Source organism: Danio rerio, chromosome 3, assembly GCF_049306965.1.
Source record: "Danio rerio strain Tuebingen ecotype United States chromosome 3, GRCz12tu, whole genome shotgun sequence".
Lineage (NCBI taxonomy): Eukaryota > Metazoa > Chordata > Actinopteri > Cypriniformes > Danionidae > Danio > Danio rerio.
The window spans coordinates 44,922,949-44,949,809 of NC_133178.1; the positions used below are offsets into that span (position 1 = coordinate 44,922,949).

Sequence of the window (26,861 nt, forward strand, 5' to 3'; positions counted from 1 at the left end):
ACAAAAGCACTGAAACTTGAAATCAAAAGAAAAACGAAAATTTAAAAGTTAATTAAAATGAATAATAAATGCTATGATTGGAACTGTTGTGGAGCCACAGAATGTCAGACCGTTTTTGATAAGAAATCCATTTGCTGAGGTGTTTTTGGCTTTACTTTTTAGGCTTTTTCCAAATAACAAAGTTATTTATTCACATTGGTCGATACTAAGCACATTTCAAGATTGTGAGTTGGGTGCTGGTACAGAGAGATTGGTTTATTGGATAGGCTAATATGGACCAGCACAACAGAACATGCCGTCCATGCAGTCTTAAAAAAAGAAAAGTAAAGAAAAGATACAGCCTGGCAAAACCAAGAACTGTTTTTCCAGCTGTGACAGTCCAGCTTGGGAAAAATATGTAGGCTAAGTGTAGTTTGAATGACTATTAATGAAGTTTTTATGTGCAACATCAGGAAAATTATAAGAATGTTATCACAGAAGACAAGTGACATGTAGAGAAAAGACACTGCAAGTAAATAAGATAAACAAATCTTTAAGAATTAAAAATTGCTACTAGTACTAGTAACTATGCGAAATAATTTGAACGCTAGATAAAGTGAAGGGTTCAAATTCAAAATACTTGTTTATACTTTTTTTTACATATTCCACATTACCTTTTAATGGATTCTGTGTATCTTTTTTAGCAACACTTATAAAAAGAAACAATGCTGCATAATGACAGTTTAAAGGATTTTGTTTGAAATCTTGTTTGAAACACCTTTGGCACCAATTGCAACCTGATGTTACAAGTTTGGTGGAGCTGTTTTTGGCCAGTTTCTATCATTTCTCTTTGCAGTACCTCTAAAACATCAGGTTGGAAGAGGAGTGTCACTGAATAGCCATTTTCAGATCTATCTACGGAGGTTCAATTGGGTTTAGGTCTGAACTTTGGCTGGGCCATTTAGGGCCTACTCACACTATACTATCCGAACCGTGCCCAGGTCCGTTTCCCGGATTGTTTGAGAAGTGTGAGTGCTCTAAATCGGGCAGTTCACTCTGGCGCAGTACGCTTGCAGTGTGAGTGCAAAACGCGCCTAAGCTCGAAATGGATTTATTAGTCAATCTTACTGTTCAGTGAACGCAAACTGACGCCGTTTTTAAAGAGGCAAACCCCTCACTGCATGACAGCTGTGTACCTTCAGCAAACCTCCTAATTCCTGCAGCACGAGTACTCTATGGTTGTTTATGAGCTTCAAAAGTGGCTGATCTGTTCAGCAAAATATTTGACTGTGTGTCACTGTGTATCAAACGACTTAGACAACATAATTAAAGAAATCTCCACAGTGCTGAGCGAGAGCGCTTACTGAACAGTGCAGCATCGATGACGTATCCGTGCCCAGGCCCGAATGTAATCGTGAGTGCGGGCCTTCGGGAGAGGGTACAAGCGTGCTTTGGCCCGGTTCAAGGCAACTGTACATAGTGCGAGTACGCACTTAGGGACATTCACAGAGGCTGTACCGTGGACACTTCTTTATTATCTTGGCTCTTGCTTACGGTCTTTGTGCTGTTGAAAGATGAACTGTTGCTCCAGACTAAGGTCCAGGAGCAGATTTTCATCAAGGTTACTTCTTTGCGTGGCTATATTCATCTTTCCCTTCAAACACACTACAGAGGTCTGCTGGTTTCTGCTTCTGGAATACATAACCACAGCGCTGGACCACCATGTTTGACTGTTTGGTATTGGTCTGGTGATCAGTGGTGCTTGTTTTTTTCCAGGCAAGCAGTCCAAACTTTGTTTCATCATCCCAGAGAATTCTGTTGTATGATCCAAGAGTCTTGCCATTTTTAAAACTTGTCTTGCTGTCATGTACCCCTTGTTTTACCTGCATGAACCAGTGATTAGTTTGGAGCCAGCGCTATTGTCTAGCTAGCACATATTTAACCATGGGATATTTTGACAGGTGTGTGCAGGGCTGAACTAATCAATGGGCATTATGCTTACCCATAGAACTGCCTTAAAGCAAGAAACAAAGAGAAGCTCTAACAGACAGGGTCTGAGTAAGTTTGTTTGTCTCTAATAAAAACTAAAGGATCTATGTTGAGAACAGCGTTAGGATGTGAGCATCAAAAAGACACAGGAAAGTGAGATGAATGAAAAAGTGGAGCTGAGCAACAGACCCCCACAGTAGATCCCTCGGGAAAGAGCCAGTGAGACATGATAATTTTGTATCTGTATAAATACAAATAAATAGACATGGGATGACTCCGAGAACGATAAAGTCCAAAGGGTGAGGAAAAAGGTTGAGACAGAGCCTGTGAGAAGAGTGTGTGTCTTCAGCTGGGACTGAAACGGGGCTCGGGGTTGAGGAGTCTGACGTCATTGCGTATGTCTGTCCTGTTGGTCTCTGAGCTCTCTCTTTTGATGCGGTTTAATGAATCTATTTATCGGAACTCTTGCTGTCTCATAGTTTTCGGCGTTAGCATGCTTACTGTCTGCATCCACACACATAAAACAAACATTGCAAACCACAAATATACTTTGTAATAAATTTGAGCAAATAAAGAGTTCTTCTTAATCAAATCAGTCCATTAAAATGATACTTTATACTATTTGTGGTTGGGAAGATAAAGACCAGCTGAAAGGTTATAAAACACAAGACTTACAGCATTCAACACCAAAGGTTGGCTGTCTTTTGTCCAAAGTAATTAAGGTAGTGAGAATTAATGCATGTGCTTAGGTAATATGGGTTTGAATAAAAAATCTGATTCACAATTACATTTACATATTAAAATCTTTCCTGTGAAAAAAGGGAAAACCATGGTGAGTTAGGTAACAACAAGATTGATAAATGATGGCGTTGCACAAGAGTGTTTAAGTCTGTTTTAGGCTTTAAACGCCCTATACCTTAAGTACTCGGGTTACTAAATCAAAAGATTATTATCATTTATAAATCTGACAAATGCAACGTCTCTATGGACCACGAGAGGGCGCCAAATTTGTCAGTTAATTGTTTATACTAGAGACATCCGATTCATAACCAGCTTAAATAACTAAAATTAAACAGTGTGTGTAGTTATAATAATAGATTATTACTATAACAAAACCAATTCAGCCTAAAAAGCAGCATAATAGCCTGTGGTATAGGCAAAAAAAAAAAAAAAACGAGTAACACCGGATTCCTCTCAGGTTACAAATACTAAGAAATTATTCTATTCATTTATTATAATAAAATCATGGTTCATTTTCATAAGGGAATTAAAGGGATAGTTCACCATTTTTTATTATAATTTTCGCAGTATACAATTTCTTAAGCAGTTGCAGATCTTTACATGTTTTCTTCTTCTATTAAACAAAAAGAGATATTTTGAAGAAAGCTGGAAACCGTTAACTATAGACTTAAATAGTAGGAAAAGAAAACACTGGAAGTTAATATTTACATGTTTCTATTTCTCTAAATATTTTTTATATATTCATGTGCTGATGTTTGTGCATATAACTGGCACTGAATGGGGCGTAAATAATGTACATGCATAAAAGCAAGAGGTTGAAGGTGATTTTCTTTGTTATTTTTTTATTGTATAAAAGAAATTATTTACATTCCTATATAGATTCTTCAAGTGAAATAGTGAAGCATTTTTTAAATAGGTCTATCCTCCATTTTGCAACTTTTCTTAGCAAATGCACAATATATTGTGGTGAAAATTTCCCCAATTTCCAGGGGCCAAAACTAAACTTTGGTTTTATATATATATATATATTTATATATATATATATATATATATAAAGATTGAGAGAGAGAGAGAATTCCTTTAAAAGGAAATGATCAGTGTGGCATCATGTTTTCTGTCTCTTGAATTCTGAATTAGAAACTAAATTAATTTCTAGCAATCTATACAATTCAATTCAGCTTTTGTATTTTATATTATTTGTATAGCGCTTTTACAATGTAGATTGTGTCAAAGCAGCTTCACATAAATGGTCATAGTAACTGGAGCAGTGTAGTTCAGTTTTTAATGTTTAAGTTCAGTTCAGTGTGATTAGCTCAGTTCTAGTGAGGTGGTAGCTTGCCATCCACAACACAAACTAAATATTAAATTTATCAACAATCCTAAACAAGCGTTTTGCTAAATACCAGTCAGTGTTGAGAGATTATTAGCCATGCTATAAGTTTAAGTCAAATAAGTTTAAAGTCATGCATCAACATACAGGGCTCATACAAATTTTTGCTATTAAAATTCCATGACTTCTCCCCACAGGCCATGTCTGGAAAACGTAATGTCAAAAATTCCAACTTTTTCATGACCATATTTTGTAGTGTAAAACGACAAAAAAATAAATAAATAATAAAAATATATATATATATTTTATTTATATTTGACGTGGTTTGTACTGGGTAAGGGCATCAAGCTGCTTGGCTTTACATGTTTACCTCTGAGTAACTTAGAAAATGCCTCCAACTTTTAAAAATTGATTAAATTAAAATGGCTAAATGCATCTAGGTAAACAGTTTCTAAACTCAAACAAATCAGCAGACTAAACAATATGCTGTGAGTAAAAGTGTGTAAGAATGATGAACAACATGCAGGCCACAACACCAATTTACTCAATTACAAACCTTTATCTCTCCATTTATGGTAAACAAAAAAACTCAATCTTTGTCATTTTTAAATTAAGCTGTACAACTAAAACCAATGCCTAAATAATAACCCAACAAACAAGCATTGATTTGAGGTAGAGTAAATTTTATTTACAACCCAATGATCGATGGAAAAAGAAAAGAAAAAGGAAGAGATAAATACTAAGCATGCAACTAAAGCTGCCTTACAATGAGCACTACAAATGTAAATCTAGACACACTCACTTTAAAAACCTGAGTCTGTAAGGAATGCTTTACAAAATGACTCCAATGTACAAATCCATTGCTTTTACTTATGAGTGTTTCTCTTTAAAAGTTGAAATAAAAAAAGTAAAAATTAAGCCCTCTCTCCTCTGATTCGCCTTGCAAGCTGGATATCCTTGGGCATGATTGTTACTCTCTTGGCATGAATGGCGCACAAGTTGGTGTCCTCAAATAGACCGACAAGGTAGGCCTCACTTGCTTCCTGTTGAAATAAAATAAATAAGACATTAATCGTATTTAACCTCCTATATACATTCCTATAAAGTTATATTTATATTCATTACAATATAATCTCACCTGAAGAGCGCCAATAGCAGCACTCTGGAACCTCAGGTCAGTTTTGAAATCCTGTGCGATTTCTCTGACCAGACGCTGAAACGGCAACTTGCGGATGAGCAACTCTGTTGACTTCTGATAACGACGAATTTCTCTCAGAGCAACAGTTCCGGGCCTGAAATGTAAAAATTTAAACGTGTAAAACAGAAGATAGACATCTTTGTGTCTGTTAATGTCACTCAGCGCGTCTCATTCGCTCACCTGTATCTGTGAGGCTTCTTCACTCCTCCAGTAGAGGGCGCGCTTTTCCTGGCGGCTTTAGTTGCCAGCTGTTTTCTTGGCGCCTTTCCTCCAGTGGATTTACGCGCGGTCTGCTTAGTACGGGCCATTGTTTTTCAATTTCTAGGTGAAAAACACAAAAATGTTATAAATGCATTCATTTGAGGTTAAAAAAGAAAAACAGCAGTGGACTTAAAATGGCGGCATCATCCGGGTATTACAGACTGCTTGCACCACTTCCGCTAAGATGCAGCTACATAAATCATACAAATTACCATATTCTAATATTGTGCAAAGTAAATTGAAACCAGTAATAAAAGGTTGAAATTATTATACATCAGCTAAACTTCATGCACGTGTCCTAAAATAAAACAAACGCTACTGAAATAGATTTGCGCCAAAACACGAGCGGTTATATTCGGTCAACCTCTCCGGCATCAGCCTCCATCTGCAGCAGAGAAACAGTTTCCCTCTCAAACCTCAACACAACACCAAGCACACTTTCAAAGGGAATAGCAAAGATTAGCTGACTTAGAAACGGCGGGAAAATGCGCAGAGGCACAAGGGAGAGTTATTTGAATGCAGCAACAATGCAACAACCGGCAACTCGACCCCGTCAAGAACAAGCTGAACAAACCATTGTCCAAAATGGCGGGCAAAAACGTAGATTGATAAAGCAGCACATAATTACCACATACCACATGCGATACAAGGCTACGAGGACAAAAAGCCATACACGTGATAATAAAAATTCCATACATTATTCAATTAAGTATTACTGAGATATCCACAACATTAATCTAAGCTAATAATAAATTAGCCAGAAAAATATCTGTCATTAAGCACGAGAACCCAAAAATCCGACCAGCTCTGCAAATAACTCGAAGATTAGTTGAAAGTTAGCTTTCCTGTAAGTACTACTATTACTGTCTTTTACCATAATTTCTACCAAAATAAAATACAGCTTACTTACACAAACCTCTTTGTACCACGATCTTCTACTCGGCGGATCTTGTATTTGAAATATGAGGGCTGGGCTTCTATTTATATATTTCTGAGGCTTGTCCCTTAGATACGCCCACGTGTGACGTTTCTGTTTCTCATTGGTGCAACGCAACACAGCTCCCCCTCTGATGTTTCGCTTCATCTGCATTGTTTACCTTTCAGAATAGTGCAATTTAGCTTTATTGTATAAAATACAACTTTGAATATTTCATATGCCCTGAAAAAATAAGTGTAATAATTATTACCACTGAAATTCTTTTCGAAAAATTATTTCGAAATTCACAATTCTTGGCAGATGTTTAATACACATTACGTTATATGTTCACATTAAAATTCAAAACGTAAGGAAATAAAAAGAACTATAAACACAGCCGCTACATTAAACTACACGACACTCAAATAAATTTAAAATGATTCGGGGAAATTAAAAAGCGTACATTAATTACAGATACGCAAATACTTTTTTTGTTTTATTGTGTTTTTCCTATGCTTGTTCGAACGTCGTGTAACTGCAAGCAAATAAGCGTGTGGTTATTGTGTGAGGATGAGGAATCGTGTTACAGCAGTGGTGCTATGCAGCATGGCCATTGTCTTTTATTTGTTTGTCCCGCCAGTTGCTCATATTGGCCTTGCAGCGGCGCGCGAGAGCATGAGTAGACGAGAGGGTCCCCGCGCACGCGCTATTATTGTTTTGACTGAAAATGCCGTCGGTTTCGAAAACGGCGGCGAGCGCTTCTCCTCAAACCGAGAAACCAACCCACTATACGTAAGTAAACATTAAACGGACTAAATTACATTTCTGCGCAACGCGATGACTATTCGACAGTCGCCTGTCGGGTTTATAATCGTAAGGCGTGCTGTTTCCTCTCCCTCTGTGCGTTTTAAAATGGTGCTTTTCCTTTTGTAAATTCTTCCGAATGCACGCGGCTCTCAAATCTCAATGTTGATCAAATCAACAATCTCATCTCCGCTAAACGCGGACTTATTTTCCGTTTTAATGCTTTGCGCGCGCTATGTGCATTGTAAAACTTAAGAAAGTGCTCTTTGCTTATTTGGCCAATGTCTGCTTGTGTGAGAGCTCGAAGACATGTACACTGCACAGCAGTAAAGCGAGCGAGTTGAGACGCTCGCTAGATGTAGCTAGCAGGCTGGTTTGTTAGCTGCATCCGCCTCCTTCCTCGGCCCGTGTTTCTTGCTCTACGTTCTTTTCGCGGCGTACGCACCATTGGTTTGAATGGAACGTACGTCGAAGATTTAACGTAACTCCGAACGCTAATCGCGGAGTACTTGGCGTAAGCTTCTAATGTTATGCTGGAGAGCCTCGATAAATGGCTCACGGTGGAATTTTAACACTACGAAACACAATTTGTTCCTGTGTAGATGTTCACAAACACATAAAACGATCATTGTATGTTTCTAGCTTCTGAACGCGTCGCGGAATGTTTATCTGGGGCTAGTTTTGTTGTGGAATGGCAGCGTGTAAGAAACTACGCAGTGAATACAGCCACAAACTTTGAACGTAGTTTGACATTCCTGCGTCCCATTCTGTCCATTCTGATTTGTTTACATCGGTCCGTAGTGGTGTTTGGCGCGGATGTGATTGATTATAAAGCGTTTGACCGTGCCTTTTCTGTCTGAATTCTAGATATTTGAAGGAGTTCAGGACCGAGCAGTGCCCACTGTTTTTGCAGCACAAATGCACACAGCATAGACCCTTTACATGTTTCCACTGGCATTTTCTAAACCAGCGAAGACGGAGACCCATACGGAGAAGAGACGGGACTTTTAATTACAGCCCAGATGTGTATTGCACGAAGTATGATGAAACAACAGGGATATGTCCCGACGGAGACGAGTAAGTTGCTTTATATATCATTTTTACACACAATGGTCACCTTTACGCGCCAACGCGCGCTGTGGACGTGCTTCTGTTTTGGTCGACAACGTGCTTGAGAAGAAGACGGTGTTTTTATCATTGTGGTTTCTGTAAGATCAGACTATTATAAACACATTTGACACGAGACATTGAGACTTTTCAGTAACCACGAGCATGTAGAAATGTTTTGACTCGTCTTTTTTGAGCAGCACACACCCTCTTTGTGAAATATGTAGCAGATGATTGCCTTGTAAACTCACTATGGTGTTTACTTTACGTTAATGTTTTACTCCCCGTGTATGTCTGAGATTGACTAATGGATATCACTTTCCCTTGTAGAGCAAGTTGTCTTTCGCCCTTTGTGTGTGTTTTTATCTCGAGTTTCACTTCCACTTTTAACTGCTGTATCGTCTCTCGGTTCCTAGTCTAATCTGTCTAACAGAAATGTGTAACTTCAGTTTGGAAATGAAGGTCAGGCTGATGATGATGATGATGATGATGATGGTGATGATGGTGACAGTGGGGGTGGTGTTTGTTGCTTTCCTTGTGTTTTGCTCTTTAGGAGCCCAAAGACACGCCCCCCGTTTTCTGCCTTTTGATTGGCTATCCTGTGCACGTACTCTATTTTTGATTGGCTCTTTGCTGTTACACTGTTTACAATTCCCTCGCTTCTTAAAAACTCATGTGTTTACCAAGCACGCCAAAAGTTGTTAGAATATTCGCAGTCTCCCTTTTTGAATATAAAAACGTTCATGCAGCCTCTGAATTACTTCAGTTTACTCCTGATATGGGGTTTTATCTCAGTTAAGTTGTTAAAAACATTGGGCTCAAGTTATGTTGTTTGCTATATATAAATAATGCTAACTCCTTAGTTTAAGTATTAACTAGAGGCTAATTATTAGGGCCAGACAGAATCTGTGGACATTTTTTTGCGAATAATTTTGTTAAAAATCTGTGGATTTGTGCAGAATGATTTTGGGAGTATCATAGCTAAAAACGTAATATATTAAGTAAAAAATAATACCTTTTTAACTTTTATTTTATGTTTACAATGCAGGTCCTATTAGAGCCACTTTATTTGGTAAACAAACCACGTCTTTTATATAATATATCTACTAAAAGACAGAAAATATTACTTTACGAACTGTGTTGTAAATAAATCATGAATATGTTCATAGTAGTCAATAATTATACTGAAATGAATTTAAAAACTGAATAAATATAAATTTACACACATTTGCACAAGTAAATGAACAGAATCAATAATGGGCTAAAAGTCTGCTGAATTCTGCACGCTCAGATTCTGTGTGGGGGCCTACTCAATACTTGTATATTAAGGACATATTTAGCATGATCTTATTCTACTTTTCTAATCCAATCAGATATCTGAAATAGGGCTGCATGATATTGTAAAAATCTAGCATTGTGATATTTTGTTATCTTGCAATGTATATTGCGATATGATGTATGGGACATTCAACCAAAAACATATATTATCTGTCTGTGAACATAAATACAGTGAAGAAAAAGTATTTTGTTACAAATTTTTTTTTAAATGGACTGATGGTTGGTTGTTCTGTAAAGAAATATGTAATTTTTTTGGTTCACAGGTTTTTGTTCTTTATTAAAAACACTTTACAAATGTACAAATCCTGGCATTGTCCTTGTCTTCAGCTCAATTGAACCCAGACTTCAAATAGTTTTGTTATGCAAGTTTAACTGATCATTCCCATCAATTGATTAAAATTTACAATTTTAGACAGATTGGGATGATTCTACAAGCATTGATAAAAAACAATAAAAAAGCGTTACAATTGAAACAAACGTCTCTTACCATTTTCCGTTTAACAGTATTTAGAGTCAGTAATTGAATAATAAAAATCCAACTAATTCAATGCATTTGTTCATTTTTAAAGTTACTCACGACGATACAATTTCTTGTGCCTGAATGCTTTTAAAATCATTATACAGTCACAGGCCTCAAAAGCACAGTCAAACTACCAACTATAATACAGACTCAACATTGCAGATCCTGCGATGTGACTATTAGGCAATGGGACGATAACTGTTTTCAAGCTGTACAGTGGTTTGGAAAAGTCAAGATTTTAAAGCCGCCACATTTTCTGTTATACCATTCCTACCGTAAATGTAAGATTTTTTTATTCTTTTTTTTTTTTTACATTTATTTATTTATTTTATTTCTTTTTTTGAGAAAAGTATCTCCAGCAGAAGAGATATCTAAAGATGTTGTTTTAAATTGTAAAGAAATCTGTGTTTTTGAAACTTATAAATGCAACAGAATTAACGATTCATCTGAATTATTTAGCCTGATGTGTTTGCTGGTGCAAAATATTTTAAGTGTTTCTCAAAATAAAATATATTGTGTTCAAAGGGGGAAAAAGTTTCAGTTTTTATACCCAGACATTTAAAAAGAATATATTTTAGAGCAGTAAACACAATTATGTGAAACCGTCATATTTTTATTCAAGCCTATCACACTGTCAGAATCTTATATCGGTCCATGCCTAGTGACTATTGCAAATAATAAGATGGCCATATTGACGCTGAAACATAACTACTACATTAATAACTATTAAATACACAGCAAATTAGACGTTTATGGAATTAAAAGTCATAGTTAATAGTTTGTTAATTGCGATAATTGTACCTCAAAATAAAGCAAGACCTAAATAATATAGGCTGTTTTGATGGTATATGCCATTGGTTTTGTGATTAGAGTTCTTTGCTCATTGAAACTAGGTTTACACTTTGCTGTAGTGGTGTAACAGAAGAGTTCAAAGGCTCTATAAATGGATCATATAATTATTGTTGTGTCCACGTGACTGCTAGTCAGGTGTCATATGCAGATTCTTGCCAAGTTTTTTTTCTTTCGTTTTTCCCTAAAGTCATAAATAACGGCAAGATTTTGGAAATGTTGCCTGAGTGTCATGTCAGGAGGTGTCTGAGCAATTCCAGCATTATGGATGTGACATTTGCAGTGAAAATTCAAAACATAAATTCACACAGTAGCTATATGTTAACATTATATTGAAACATCTGTTAATATTTTCTAAAACAACTAACCACAGAGTTATGGCATCAGGAAAAAATCAATCTGTAAACTTTTTTTGTAGTTTAATTGAGGAAAATAAACATGGGTTATGGATGTGACCAAAAAGTATTCAAGTTTACAGTATACAACATACTTTGTAGAAATTCTGTGAATTAAACTGCACAAACCAAAAGAAACAACACTAATCAAAAAGATAAGTCTGTTTACTATAGAACAAAAGTGATTGATTTGATTTGATTTGATTTGACATTTTTTGCATTTATGAGGTAAAAGCTTTGTTATAGATGTGAAACACAAGCCACTTGTATGACTTTGGCAAGTCAAATATGATAGTTTGAAATCTCGATCATTCATTCATTCATTCATTCATTCATTTATTTTCCTTCAGCTTAGTCCCTTTATTAATCAGGGGTCACGGAATGAACCGCGGAATGAACCGCCAACTTATCCAGCATGTTTTACGCAGAGGATCCAGCTGCAACCCAGATCTCGATAATTATTTTACATATTGAACGATAACTACATATATTTCGATATAAGTTGTTAATGCTTCAGGAGTTAAAAGAGCATCACTGAAGCCACAAAAATTAATGGGTCCAATAACATTTTTGGCCGATAAATCTTCGGTGACCGAAAATGTATTACATTTCCAATATCAACACACTTTTAGATACCCATTGCACATTTATGCAGTGCGATTGGCTTTTGTATCAATATAGAGTAAAAAGTCCATAGCTTATCAGTGTTATTGACAAAAAAATTTATTGTGATTCAAAAATGTATACAATATATAAATCAATACTCTAGTAAGATATTTGCTGATGCATTTTAAATGTAATAATGATATAGTAGTTACTTGTAGTTGCAGCACTTATTTTAGCTTTCATGTGTGAAATTGAATCTTATTAACCAGTCAGTACTTTGTAATTGACATAAATTTTATTGCGATTCCATATAATATTGTTTATCGGCCCAACCATAGTTTGAAAACATTAAAAGATATTTTTGAATAATTTTGAAGTACTATAAAATACTTGCTCATACAAAATATGTAGAATCGGCTTCGCTATTTTGGTGAAAACGGCATGGTTGACATTTGTATGGAATTTCTCACCTATAATAACATTATGGGTTTGTCCAAAATATGAGACACCACCTGTTAATATTCTGTATTTATATGGCAATTCATTTTCATTTGATTTGTTATTAGGGGATATTATTGGTTGTGGCAATTATGTACAATACATGGTAATGCATGATGAATTGGATACATTTTATTTTAATGCTGTTGTTAATGCTAATGTTTCTTCATATATTATTATTATTATTATTATTATCATTTATTGACCTGTCTCTAAATAAAAGACTCGCCCAGATAATGACTACAAATTAATAATTCATGTTCATCTATACGTTATTTAACTTTTATATAGTATAATTACCTTTTAAGAGCAAAAAGTACATTTATTTTGGATATTGGATTTAGTTCTGCATCTTTTCTTTCTTTTTCTTTCTTTCTTTCTTTTTCTTTCTTTCTTTCTTTTTCTTTCTTTCTTTCTTTCTTTCTTTCTTTCTTTCTTTCTTTCTTTCTTTCTTTCTTTCTAAGCTGTAGATTTATAAGTGCATTCTGGTCATTAAAGTGTTTTCTACTATAACATAAAAATACATGTATAAATTTTTTGCAAGCCGCCATTAGTATATTCTTCCCTTTTAAGTATCATTTTTTAAAGATATTTTGATCTTTTAGTGGTTGTCTGCCATTACATGTAAACAAATAGACCTAACATAATAAAATGTTTTGATCCTTACTAGTACTTACACTTGAATTTAAGGTGGATTATTATTTATTTCCTCTCTCTTTTATCACACTTTGTGTTTTGACTAATTCAAATGAAGTGTTAATGTAAATGTTACAATCATGACTAGTCCTGTGTGTCCTCTGCATCAATGTATGTCACATGGCTGCAGTATAGGCATAGATCACACGTTTATTCACCCAGTAGCTGCCGTCCTGTGGTGACATCATTGCAGTTGCCATAGTTACTGTTGCTACCTGAACGAGATGCAGTTGCTATATTTGAGAAGATTATTGGGTATGTAGCATTTTCAGTATGAATCTGCTCTCAGGGAGCTGTGTGATTTGGCACGGCCCCATTTTCTGTGTGCATTCAATCCTGTCCTACAAATTATACATTAAAATATGTTTCTGTTAATATGATCAGTTGCCATGTATCAAAAATATGCAATATTTCTATTGTAGTTACAGTATGTGAAAATGGATTTAGTTATTGTATAGCCATTAATGCTGGGCTGACAACACCAAACATACACCTAATATTTCATAATGTTATGGACCCATTATTCTTGCTTTCATTATGTATAAGCCAGCACTCTCTGATAGCATATCTTGCGAAACATTCGGGAAGTATTACACAAGTGTTTGACTGTTTTACTGTTAAGAACGCCCTGCATTTATAGTGACATTGGTAGTTTTTGTTCTCTTTTAAGAAATGGGACATTTAACATGTTTAGGTGATCAAAACAAGCAAGGAAAAAAAATATAAATACAAATTCTAGTTTATTTGCTGATGGGTTTTAAATGTAATAATTATATAGTTGTTACTTGTAGTTGCAGCATTTATTTTGTCTTTTATGTGTGAAAGTGAATCTTATTATCCAGTCAGTACTTTGTATCTAAACAGCAACAGATGTTCGAAAGCATAACTTGTTTACTCTGATTAAACATATTTTGCCTGTGGAAATGGAAATGTGAGTTGTTATTAGCACTATTGCTCATATATTTAGCTTTTTTTTGCTCTGTCTGCTAAGCCAAGGGTTATACTTTTGAGGAGGACTGTGCATACCAAATAAAGCATCTTTTTGTCTGTTTACATCTCACTCTATTGCTTAGTCATTTTGTGATTTATCAGAAATAGTTGTCAGACAGCAGGTGAACGCATTCCCATATTTTTGAACATAACGCATAACCACAAAATCTAAAAGTTTGTCTGTCCAATTTTTTTCTGTATTATCTTTTGTGGCTTTGGGATATGCAGTGTAGACACACATCTTTTTGTTTTAATGTTTTGAAAGCCTTCCAAGTTTTGAAGATATTTGTTTTTTGCCTTGTGTTACTTTATTTTGTCATTGTTACCTAAAATTGTAGAAAAATACACTGTCGTATTTGTTTGTGACAAATTTAAAAATGCATTTCTTAAACCCAGTGTTACCGTTTTTCCTTTTACAGTTGCCCTTATTTACACCGGACCACCGGTGACACGGAGCGAAAGTATCATTTACGCTACTACAAAACCGGCACCTGCATCCATGAGACAGATGCCCGTGGACATTGTGTGAAGAATGGCCTCCACTGCGCTTTCGCTCATGGACCACATGACCTACGGCCACCAGTTTATGACATCAGGTATCTTTTTTCTGCTCTGTTTGTCCACATACAAAGTAGCATATTGGGGTGTCAGTTTAGAAAAAAAATATTATAGGAAATACAGTAAAAATTTCCTTGGTCTCTGTTAAATATCACTTGGAAAATATTTGAAAACAAATTTAAAAATATTTGATGGAGGGCTGATGATTTTGAATTCAACTGTGAATGCTAAGTGAACCTGTTCATAGAAAATACAAGACAAAACGACATTGCAGTGTCTGATGAAATTTTGCATACTTTAAAGTCTAGTAGTACTGCTAATTTACTTTGATTTAAAGTATTCTGACACCTGCTCATCACATAAAATCCAGGAAATTTAGCAGCATTTATGAATTCGAACATCTATTCAGATTTTGCAACAGCTAGGAAGTTTATCAAACTAAAATTATCGCATATATGTACATATACATGCATCGATATTGTAATATGTGCATCTGCAATAGTCTCATTGCAGATTGCGTTTATAGATGACTAGAAGCCACAGTTGAAAACACCTGATTTGTGGAGTCCTTGCAAAATTTCAATCCTAGAGTTACCAACAAGTTTATTATTTGCATATGTTTTAAGGCCTATGACTGTTTGAGCATTTAAAGCCACAGCATTTATGTTTAAAGCATTCTGGAACAAGCAATTATCGTTTTTTATATCTTATAGAGAGATTAATTGTGTTTATATAAAAAAAATATGTAGACTAAAGTGTGTTTTTACATTTGATTATTCAGTTTGTGTACTTTTAGACTTCCCAAAAATCACTATTTATTTCATTTGTGTCTTTGCTCTGCTGTTTTTTTTTTTTTTTTTTTTTTTTAATGATTGTGATTGGTTTGATAAATTTGATGCTGATGCACTCCCCTGCCGAAAAAAAAATCATCTCAATCAATTTAAACTAATGTTCTTTCCAAATAGAACTATTAATTTCATCTGGTGAAATTGTATAAAAATAAAATATTGCAATGACAGTTTTTCACCAATATTGTGCAGCCCAATACCAGTACCAAAAGTACAGAAAAAGCCAGAAAGTCCTGAGTTATTTCGCTGATAATTATTTGTGTGGTTTTCAATGTGCCACAGTTCTAGTGTTATGTAAAAGCAGCGGCTGTGAGCATGTGACTAAATGTGCCTATCTTATGGGTTGACAAATGTGTTTTGCAATACAATGGAAAAGTGATCTGATGCATTGCAAATCTTGCGTCTTTAACAGCCATTCAAATTAAAATACAGCTCTGAATATTCATTTAGGTCTGAACAAGCTTTGGTGTAAACAAGTAATCCTCGCACTAAAGGACAGTTGACAGAAAAGGAAGTTCTTTGGCTTGTGACACTGTTTTTTCATTGGCGGGGGATTTCTGCAGGATTCCCAAGCCTCAAATAATGTAAATGCAGTGAAAGCCCGAACATCAGCAGTTCACGCTAGACATTGTTTTGTTATGATTACTGCTTTCAGTTGCAAAAGGATTTTGAGGCAGAATAGGTATTCACTTGATTAGCATTGTTGGTATTTGCGTGCAAATTCAATTCATAAGAGAGCAGACAGTGCGAATGAGAGGACACTTAACTTAATTTGAAAGGATGTATCTTATTTATTGTGATACTAATGACGTTTAATTGCTCTTGCATTGCAGAGCAGTTTGCACAACATAGCCTCAAACGGTTTGTACTGGAAATGTGGCTTACCAGTGATTAAATAACAAGAAATGTGCCATCTCAGCAGTTGCCTAGCAACGTGTATGTGGAAATAGCTGTTGTATCAAGACCAGTCTTGGGTGTTTTTTTTAGTTTGCATCCACTGTTCACAGCCATTGGTGCTCCTGAAATGAGTGATCTGACTTGTATTATCATGTATGCAGAGAGATCCAGGCACAAGAAGCTCTGCAGAATGGCCAGTTGGGATCTGGGGAGGGAATTCCTGACCTGCAGCCGGGTGTGCTGGCCAGCCAGGCTATGATTGAGAAGACCCTGAATGAGGACCCGCGCTGGCAAGGTGAAACTAAATCTGTACACACTAATGCAAAATAAAAACCACAATGGTTATAAAATGTCGCTCATCTTCAGCTTTTGTCTCTGTTTTTTTTGTAGACACCAATTTCGTTTTGGCCAACTATAAGACCGATCAGTGTACCAAGCCTCCACGTCTATGCAGGCAGGGCTATGCTTGTCCCCACTATCACAACAGCAGAGATAGAAGAAGAAATCCCAGAAAGTTCAAATACAGGTGAGAAGGAATGGAAATAGATTTTTAAATAAAACAGTAGTCAAAATATGGACTCTTTTCACAAGCATGTTATTACGCATTTACAGTCATCAGCATGTTAAATCCTTAAAAAAATTTAAATTTAGATTTTTTCTTAAAACGTATGAACATTTATATGTATTCACATATGCATTATATCATCTTTGCATGATATCATCTATATCATCAAATGACAAAAAACTAATTACCGCTTGTGCGAGACGTTTCTAATGCAGCGTCTATGGGACTGGACAGTAAATTTGACGTTATTATTTCTTATGGCTGCCATCATCACAATTTTTTTTTACCTTTTTCTGAAAGTCTTTATGACATCATCACAGAGTTTTTCTTTTATTATTTAAGCAAATAAGATTGCAAAAAAAGGACTTGCTCTACTCTCCCATTCACTGCGCTCTAAGTTTTGCCAACTATGAAGACTTCCGCTGCTGAGAAACTCGGAAATGTGAAAAGGGTCTATTTTGAGGTGGAAGTGACACTACTTGACATTATTTGCTCTTTTTGTAGCTCCTGTACTTATATTTGATTGTAATGCAGTAATGTGCACCTTTTGTATTGAATTATTTGTAAAAACTTGAATAATTTGATGTCAGTTTTTTTTTCTGTTAAAATATGCATGCTTTTTTCACTGACCAACAATTTTTTAAAGGATGCTGACATTATTGAATCAGCACTTTCTTCAGTGGCTTAATTTTCTGCACAAATAAAAAAAAAAAAAAGAAAATTGTTAAAATTTGTTAATATTGTGTTATGTTAAAGGGTCACCCCAAAATTTATGATTTACTCACCCTCAAATGGATCCAAACCTTCGAGTTTCTTTTTTTCTGTTGAACACTTAAGAAGATATTATGGAGAAAGCTGAAAACCTGTAACCATTGACTTTCATAATAGGAAAACAAATACTATGGCAGTCAACGGTTACAGTTTTCTAGCTTTCTTTTAAAATTTTTCTTTTTGTTCAACAGAAGAAAGGTTTGGAACTACTTGAGGTTGAGTTAATAGTGAGTCAAGTTTCTTTTTTCTTTCTAAACTGTCTGTTTAACTAAAACAAACGTAACAATCTAATGGAACCAAATATTCATTTAATGTTATTATGTTAGAAATAACATTAAATTAACATAATAAAGGTATTATGTTCAAATAATTGTTTAAATAATATTTTTTTCACAGTGTTAATAGCTTCTATATTTAAAAAGCTATATAATTCTACATAGATGGGCTCTGTAGCATCTAAAAGATTGAAATCTCCTGCCTTATTTACGTACTAACATGGATATTTTGGGTTTACTCCATGATAGAGTACATAGCAACTGTAGCATCATTTTTCATTGTGACCAAAAAATATATAGGCAACAAGATAAGTAAAATAGCGTAACTAGAATATTTTAAGGCTGAAGAAACTTGATTATCATTCGTCAGTATGACACCCATAGCAGCATAAAGGGCTCTTTTACCAAAATGTAATTGTCAAAAATGTATTTTCTATTTTAGTTTTTGGCTAAATGAGGAAAAAATGTTTACAAATGTTTTTGATTTATCAGTTTTTAAAACCCAAAACTTATTCACTGTTAAATGTGATGGCAGATCGACGCCCTGCCCGAGTGTGAAGCATGGAGATGAATGGGGCGAACCCTCCAAATGTGAGAGTGGAGACAGCTGCCAGTACTGCCACTCTCGCACCGAACAGCAGTTCCACCCAGAGGTCAGGCTCACACACACCTGTACAACACTCTCCTTCAATGACTGACTTCTTCTTTTTAATCTCAATAACTTCCTTCTCTCTTTTAAGATTTACAAGTCAACTAAATGCAATGACATGAGGCAAACCGGATACTGTCCAAGGGGCCCGTTCTGTGCTTTTGCACATGTGGAAAGTAAGCATGTTCACAATGATGATCGGTTTCAATATTTTGGTGTGTTGTCAGGGTTCAGTGCTAAGGATTTTTTCTACTGGTGCGATCGGGCCAATGATTCAGATTTGTACTTGCCCTGGCAATATTTTCACTGGCTCCACCAAAAAAAAGAGAGAAGTTAATAGCTATTTTTGCCACATATTTTAAATAATCTGTCAAAAAATAATCTAGAATTTGTGAATTTAATAATCTAGAAAATGTGAATCTAGAATTTAAGTTATTTAAAAAATGTTAATAAATGTTTAATGAGCAAAATTTGAATGTGTTATGCAAACAAATAGAGCAGTATGGAAAATATGCAGGTATTTTATTGCAGTTCGAAATTAATTAACAAAATCACTTATCATATTGACGGCAAATTGTGCAAAACATCACTTAATTTTTTTTGTTGTGTTGTATCCACGGTAATGTCTGCTTCCAAGACGTTAGAAACAGTCATTTCTTTTATCCTCATAATTTGATGTTGCCGCCATGTTGCCTTCACTTCACTATAATGGTTGTTACCAGGTTACAGAAAAAAAATGCATGCTTAAAACATCAAATCAGATGAGAGAAACCAAAAAGCAATATGGTGTTTACGACATCACAGAAAAGGTAGCATTTAAAGATTTATAAAAACAAACTTAAAATGCACGAAATTGACAAATAGTCACAGGGTTCCTGGTCATAAGGGCAGTACTTATTGTTGAGCCCTGGTTGTAGTCCAATACCTGAAGCACTGTAATTCCGTTTTATTCATGTGTGGCTATGAGATTGATTCAAATAAAACAGACGTCTTGAAGAATTAATCAGAGAGAAGGCGCTATATTTTTTGACACAGTTTTCTATGCTTTCTGATTGAATGACTTGGCTCACAGTATGATGCTGTTTCCCACTAATGTAATTAACATTTTCAAAAGAACATGAGTCCATTTCTGTAAGCAGAAATATGAGAAATGTCCAACATACTTGGGTGCGCACTAAAGGTTAAAGCCACCTAGGAATACTATGCACGAACCATCTTCACACATTTGTAAAGAACAGCACTTTAAAACGATGTGTGCATCTTCATAAATACGTACTATGCACACACTTTGTTTTCATGTAAATGAACAGACACAATGAATAAAAAGTTTCCAAATTTCTTTTTCTCAAACATTAAAACCAGTTCTATTGTTTGGAAATGAAATGAAGCGATAAACACTAGGGCTGCACGATATTGAAAAAATCTGCTAGTGCAATAGTTTGTTTTTCTGTGATAAATATTGTGATATGAATACTGTTTTACAAGATAATTTGAATAGCTCTAGTTGACAGTTTTCTTGGTCATCTAACAGTATGCATTTACAGAAACTTGTTTCCATTTGAAATTTTAAACAATGATTAGTGCAAGTAATAATTGTTTTGTTTTCACCATCAGAATAAATAAGTAACAATTAAGATAAATAATCTGGTTTTCACTTTGAAAATGTAGATATTTGGACGAAAAACAGAACAAAAATTCTACACTGTAAGACCCAAAAAAGTTAAAGTGACTCAAACCATTTGAGGAAACCGATTGCAGCAAATCAAATAAGTTAAAAATCTAACCCCAATGAGTACTGTGAACGTAATCCATTTGAGTAAATGAAGCAATTTGAGCACAGTAAAACCCAATGAACGAAGAGAACTCAAACCAACTGAGTGCTGTAAAACACAATAAGTTGCTACAAACCATTTGGGTTAAATATAAGTATATAAGTCTTTATAAGGACTGTGAACTTACTTCATTTAAGTTGAAGTAATGAGGTACACTGTGAAAAGTGATTAGTTACTTAAAGCGTTACTTTTCAGATTAGTTACTTTCAGTCTGACTCAATTGTGTCTTAAATTGTGTTTTAAATTCAATATAGGCTATACTTGTAGATTTTATAGACTTAATGAAGCACCAAATATGTATTATTTTAACAATTGTAGTAATTATTTGAAAACAGACGTGCTAAAATAGTCTGACACTGTAAAAAAGGGATTAGTTGACTTTAAAAAAGTGAGTGCAATTAGCATAATTAAAAAAATTCAACTTAACAGTTTTAAGTGAATAGGCTTACTTCAACCAAAGTTCAACCAAAACTGTAAATTCTGTCCTCATTTACTTATCCTTCACTTTTTCCAGACCTGTTTGACTTACTTTTTTCTTTCTATTGAACGCAAAAAATATATATTTTAATAAACTTCAGAAACCAGCAGCCATTAACGTCTATAGTAGAAAAAACAAATACTAGGGAAATTGTTGGTTACCTGTTTCCAACATTGTTTGCAATATCTTATTTTGTGTTCAATAGGACAAATAAAACTCAAACTGGTTTGGAACAATTCATGGATGAATAAATGATTACAGAATTTTCATTTTGGGGTGATTGATCCCATTAACGTCAAGAGTACAAAAGATTTGGATTCAGTTTTGTTAAATTGAATTTTGACATTGTGCAACTAGCTGTGTGAATTATTAAATTCTAAATATTTTTGGTTGTGTTTATTTGTCTGAAGGAATTCCTTCCACAGAAGAGACCATGAGCACGTTGCTCTCAGCAATGCAGTCTGGTTCTCAGTCTAAGCTGGGCTCTCAGTACCCAGAGTGTCCAGTCAGTGAGTGGAGCAACAACACCAATTCCATCACCAGCAGCGCTAGCAACAACGGCCAGAGCGGAAACGTATGTCTGCGTTCCTCTTCTCACACCTCTCCTACATCTGCCCTGCATCTGTGCAAGACAAATGTCTGTGATTTAGGAAGCAGTTGATTGTTTCGTTGTTAAAGCTACTGCTTTTATTTTCATTTCGGCAGTGTTTCCTTTTGTTGACTTTGATTTGCTTTGCATTCATTTCTGCCTATTGCAGTCTGTGTTGGAAAGGGAAAGTATCCCAAATTCAAATCAGAGCTTTGTACTCGAAAAATTTAGCTAATTATTCTGAGCTTAACCCTTTCGCAATTGGATTTACTTAATGAAGCAACCAAAAATTCACCTATTTGGCCGCGTCTTTAAGCTCACTTGTGCTTTTCTCCTTCAGGTATCATGCTCTAATAGTCCAACTGTAACACCAAGCTCAGGGAGCAACAGTTCTTTGTCCCCAATTGGACCCATCGGCAGGCCAAAATGCTTTACTAATGGTAGCTTATGTTCAGAGTCCACAACATCCAGTGTTTCCTCTCCAACGTCTAACTATCCCAAAGCGCCGGGTTTTGAACGGGAGGATCAGGTACACGTGACCGCTTTCTCTGACCCTTTCTGAAGGGATTTCCTGCAGGACTGCAGGCATGACACACACTGCAAGCTTTCACTTTCATTTCTTTGCCTTCGAGTCATTTCATTTCACCACTTTTTCTGTTGGTTCTGTTATTTTGTTATATTTATTTTTATTTGTCAGATTGAAAGCAATTGTCTTAGTTTTCAGTATTCATTTGTTGAAGTCTTTTCGTCAGTCTTTAAGGGTTCCACCTGGTATTAAGATGCATTTTCAGTCATTCAATTACAATAGTTTCCACCTTTACAGGGCTATAGAGCGATGAAATGATTGCATTTTGCAGCCTTTTTTTCCTGCTAGTGTGACAGAAGGCCGGCTCACACTGCAATTTCAGCCATGATTGGGGTCCGATCTGAGACAGAATTGGGAAAAGACTCCTAAAATCTTGATCAGTTGGATTGACATGTTTATCGTCAGTCACTTATTGGCCTTTAAGGTCAAATTTGCCCCTCCGAAGTTCTGTCAGTCACAGTAGTTTTTCCTGCAGTGTTACTTCATCTGCGATGACCATCAGTCCAAAAACCAATTAGAGCACTGTATGTGATAATGCAATCAATGCGCCCTTAAAAGCCACACAGAAAATGTTAAATTATTGAGGCACTCTGCCAGCAAAATTATCACTGTTTATGTTTGCGGTGAGGTATTATTTCAGAACACGGTTACTTACAGTGTCATAGATGAATGAAGTCAATCTTCAGGTGAGTTTTCTTGCGTGAGAATTTGAGAAGCAACAGGAGTGTGCCTAACTAGAGCCTAAAGGCTGATTAAAATCATGTTCTAAATAAAAGTAACAGCACGCAATGGTAGGGATATTATCATATTTAAAGGAGTTTTTGTCCAAACTGAGACCTGAAGTTTATATTTTAAAAGCTGTTTCTATTTTTTGCAGCTGAACAACAGCTACACTTTACATGCTTTATTCAGTGTTAAATGCTAAGAATGTAAGTTTGAATGCCATTTCACATTATGTTTATTGCCATACTACTGAAAGCAGCAGCAGATAGTTCACCTCAGATCTTAAAAATAAAATAAGCTGTTTGAAATTGACACAACTTTAGAACTGTGAAATAATGCAAACCAAAACTTTACAGTGATTCAGCACTTTAATACATTTAAATCTAAATGCATTTAAATACATCTACATTTAATAATGTTAAAGGGATTTAGTATGTATTAGATTATAAACCTTACCATGTTGTTGGAGTGCAGTAAGTGCACTATTCTGTGCTTCTAAAGGACTGTATTTAAATGTTTCGTGTGGTGAAATTGCTTATTACTGCAAATCTCGTCACATAGTGTGTTGTTAGGACATGCGGTTACAATGTAACCTGCTCACCTAATGTTTATTCATTCATTCATTCATTTTCTTGTCGGCTTAGTCCCTTTATTAATCTGGGGTCGCCACAGCGGAATGAACTGCCAACTTATCCAGCACATTTTTACGCAGCGGATGCCCTTCCAGCCGCAACCCATCTCTGGGAAACATCCACACACACATTCACACACACACTCATACACTACGGACAATTTAGCTTACCCAATTCACCTGTACCGCATGTCTGTGGAGGAAACCGGAGCACCCGGAGGAAACCCATGCGAAGGCAGGGAGAACATACAAACTCCACACGGAAACACCAACTGAGCCGAGGTTCGAACCGGCGACCCATCGACCTTCTTGCTGTGAGGCGACAGCACTACCTACTGTGCCACTGCCTCGCCCTACCTAATGTTTATGTTCACAATATTTATATTATTAGCTAAGCGATGACACCATGTGAAACTCTGAATCTGCATGTCCTTTTGGATTCTGGTACTGTCCACCAGATGAATTTCGGTCACAGACGCATGCTTTGAGAACCTTTTTGAATGAACGAATGAAATGCATGGTTTTCCAACATGTCAACCCACAATGCTGAAATATAATTGGCTAAACTGGCAGTTGGCAGGTTAAAAGAAACAAAACAAAGACAGACGCTCCAGCACAGATCCCACTTTTTTCAGAAAAGTCAGAATATCTGACTTCAGCAATGTTTTTCAGATAAACAAGAATGTTCACTTGGCATGTTTCTTAAATATCTGCAAACATGTTAGAAAAGTCAAAAACTTACATACAGCACCTTTAACAGGTTTAGAACAAGTGGAGGATGAATAAATGAAGACAGAATCAAAATTTCCAGCTGAACTCTCTTTAAGGGCCAGGACACCAAGCCAACAATCGGCTATTGGGCTTATTTGTTCTGTCCATCAGGCTAGTTTGTTTCGGCTCTCATCGAGTTAACATCAGAGCAATTTTGTGTGTAGAATCAGCTGAAGAGCGCGCTCTGATTGGTTACTACAAATTGAGCGTGATGTAGTGAGGTGACATAGCAAGTAAACAAATCAAGCCAAGAAGGATCACAAACAGGTCGGCTCTAATTTTGGGCGTAATATGGATTTTTAGATTACCAGCCACATTTGCATGAGCAAATCCCTGCGTTAGGAACAATACTGTGATGATAATGGTACTAAACGCTACACTTTGTCCGGGCATGCCAGAAATTGGGGTTCCTGAATGAGAAACAAGAAAAACGACTACTGACCACGTGGACCAAAAAGACATAGTTCTTCACATTTGCAGAGCATGTGCATTTAAATCAGTTAGCTATTTTTGTTGGTGTGTTTACATTCAGCTTTTTGGTCCAGACACAATTAACGCAAAACGACAAAACAGTTGGGTTTTATTGGTGCTAGTTGTTTTAGGCATTGGCTAGGTGCGTCCCATCCCTACGAGAGAGAACTGAAGTACACGCAAATGAAAATGCAACTCTGATTTTAGTCTATCTGTGTGTTTTCGTTAAAGGTCTGAATACCTTATTTTGGTGCACTTTCTCACATTATGTCTCATAATGGTCACATGTTCCGTCAATAGCAGGTAGCAGGGTTTTTTTTTTATGGCTGTTTGAACATTTGACCACATGAACGCCTGCTCTATTAAAGCAATCCACAGGAAGTGGTCAAATGTTTATTTAGCACAATCCACTACTAAACAAATGCGATATATACACACTGACTGGACAGACTTTTAATTTCAGCCAGCCAGCCTTAGCGCTTCAGTGAACTTTCAGTCTTTTCATTATAAAGTTGCCATGTTTAAGGTCTTATTTCCTTAAAAAAACATATACATTTGAAAATGATCACATTAAGCTATAACTAGAAGTTTATCATTGGCTGAAAACACTAGCTGTGCATTTACCCCATTGACAGGACATCTTAATACCAGGTGTAATCTGGGTGAGCCTACTATGCATAGATATTACCACATGAATTGATTATTCTTCCCAATCTTTTTTATTTATTGTTTATGTTTTAAGCTTAAAATATCATATGTGTTAGCCAGAGGCCACATGACCTCATCATATGATATCAAAAGGAAACTAAGTGTAACGTTAAACTTGTATAAACAGCAGAAGGGCGTTTTACTTTTTTTGTTGTTCTTTCTCGGGCAGGTAGCAATTCCCTACATAATATCACCTTTGGTTGCCTTAACAACATGGGGTCACATGATAGGATGTATTGTATGATTTCAGGCAAAGAACCTGAAGAGCCAGTCTGGGGAGAATAATCAGAAGTTAATGGACCAAGACAAACAGGTAAAGCAGCCTTGTTCTTACATTCACATTCATTTTAGGATTTTACTATTATGGATTGCGCAGGAACTGAAGTGATTACAGCAACAGATCGAGTTATTTGTCTGTGTTGCCAAGAAAAATGCAATCAATGTTTCCATTAAATCTTATACATTTTTGCAGATTTGAAGCAGTGTTGTTATTCTTAACTCAAACAAAACAAAAAGCTTTTTATTGATTTAAACAAAGATGGATTTAAATGTTGGGTTGAAAATGTTCCGTTAGTTTGCAACATTTCTTTAAGCATCTATTAGTTTTATTTAACAGCGTTGAACAAAAAGGTTTGTATCATTGTGAATTTTTTATTATGTTGTTTTTATTATATTTAGAGTCAATGTAAAATACCAGATTACACAAAATGCTTATAATAGTTTTTTTCTTACAACAAATGCTATGCACAGTTAATAGAAGTTTCTAAAATGAAATAAATCTTAGTTCCATTTTTTATTAGCTGTTATATAAATCAAAATGCTTGCACACTTTTGTTTTGTGCATCTTTTGCAGTTTTGACATTAATTGGGATTATATAAGGAATAGTAGTCACATCATGTTTCAATGATACAAAAAGTGACTTATATTTTACTAAAAATGACTAAAAAAAATATTTGTGTACATTTACATATTAATATTACAAATATATACAGTCTATTTTAGTTAATGAAACTAAAAATAGAATAATAATAAAAATAATATGTAGGAAATTATGCATAACAAATATAGTAAAGCAAATTACAATAAAAAATGAAGGATAAAATTTCAAGATAAAAATAATATATTTATTATTGATATTACATTACATACACAAGATTATTATTAAGAATGAATTATTATTAGAATAAAAAGCAAAAGTCCATGGCACTCGAAAAATGAAATCTTTAATATTTTTCCTCATTTTTCGAGTACATGGACTCCTTTACCCAAACAGCAGCAACACATTAATTAA

General features: G+C 35.3%; 2 protein-coding genes across 4 annotated transcripts in view; one reads left to right on the forward strand and one right to left on the reverse strand.

Annotated features, from left to right (window-relative positions):
* Positions 1-4,705: 4,705 nt before the first annotated feature.
* On the reverse strand, positions 4,706-6,455 carry h3f3a (H3 histone, family 3A). 2 transcript variants are annotated; one of them, XM_073938190.1, is made up of 4 exons: positions 6,415-6,455; positions 5,418-5,558; positions 5,178-5,331; positions 4,706-5,082 (listed from the first exon to the last, which is right to left on the reverse strand). In XM_073938190.1, exons 2-4 carry the CDS (start codon positions 5,543-5,545, stop codon positions 4,954-4,956), a joined length of 411 nt encoding a protein of 136 aa, XP_073794291.1. In that variant the 5' UTR covers positions 5,546-5,558; positions 6,415-6,455; the 3' UTR covers positions 4,706-4,953.
* Positions 6,456-7,133: 678 nt separating this feature from the next.
* The window catches only part of unkl (unk like zinc finger), a 39,569-nt gene continuing 19,841 nt past the window's right edge, over positions 7,134-26,861 (forward strand). The window contains exons 1-10 of one of the 2 annotated variants that reach the window (XM_005164231.6): positions 7,134-7,206; positions 8,086-8,295; positions 14,637-14,813; positions 16,682-16,815; positions 16,911-17,046; positions 18,667-18,784; positions 18,872-18,956; positions 21,501-21,664; positions 22,020-22,208; positions 25,820-25,882. In XM_005164231.6, coding sequence (XP_005164288.1) covers positions 7,142-7,206; positions 8,086-8,295; positions 14,637-14,813; positions 16,682-16,815; positions 16,911-17,046; positions 18,667-18,784; positions 18,872-18,956; positions 21,501-21,664; positions 22,020-22,208; positions 25,820-25,882 — 1,341 coding nt within the window. In that variant the 5' untranslated portion in view covers positions 7,134-7,141. The remainder of the gene's footprint in view (positions 7,207-8,085; positions 8,296-14,636; positions 14,814-16,681; positions 16,816-16,910; positions 17,047-18,666; positions 18,785-18,871; positions 18,957-21,500; positions 21,665-22,019; positions 22,209-25,819; positions 25,883-26,861) is intronic. The other variant, XM_005164232.6, reaches the window with a different exon arrangement.

What these genes read in the sequence shown, in the direction of transcription:
- h3f3a (XM_073938190.1), bottom strand. Translation starts at nt 5,545, where the DNA reads ATGGCCCGTACTAAGCAGACCGCGCGTAAATCCACTGGAGGAAAGGCG. An exon ending in AAGAAGCCTCACAGATACAG is followed by an intron (nt 5,332 to 5,417) that starts GTGAGCGAATGA and finishes TTTACATTTCAG; the next exon opens with GCCCGGAACTGTTGCTCTGA. An exon ending in CTGCTATTGGCGCTCTTCAG is followed by an intron (nt 5,083 to 5,177) that starts GTGAGATTATAT and finishes TTATTTCAACAG; the next exon opens with GAAGCAAGTGAGGCCTACCT.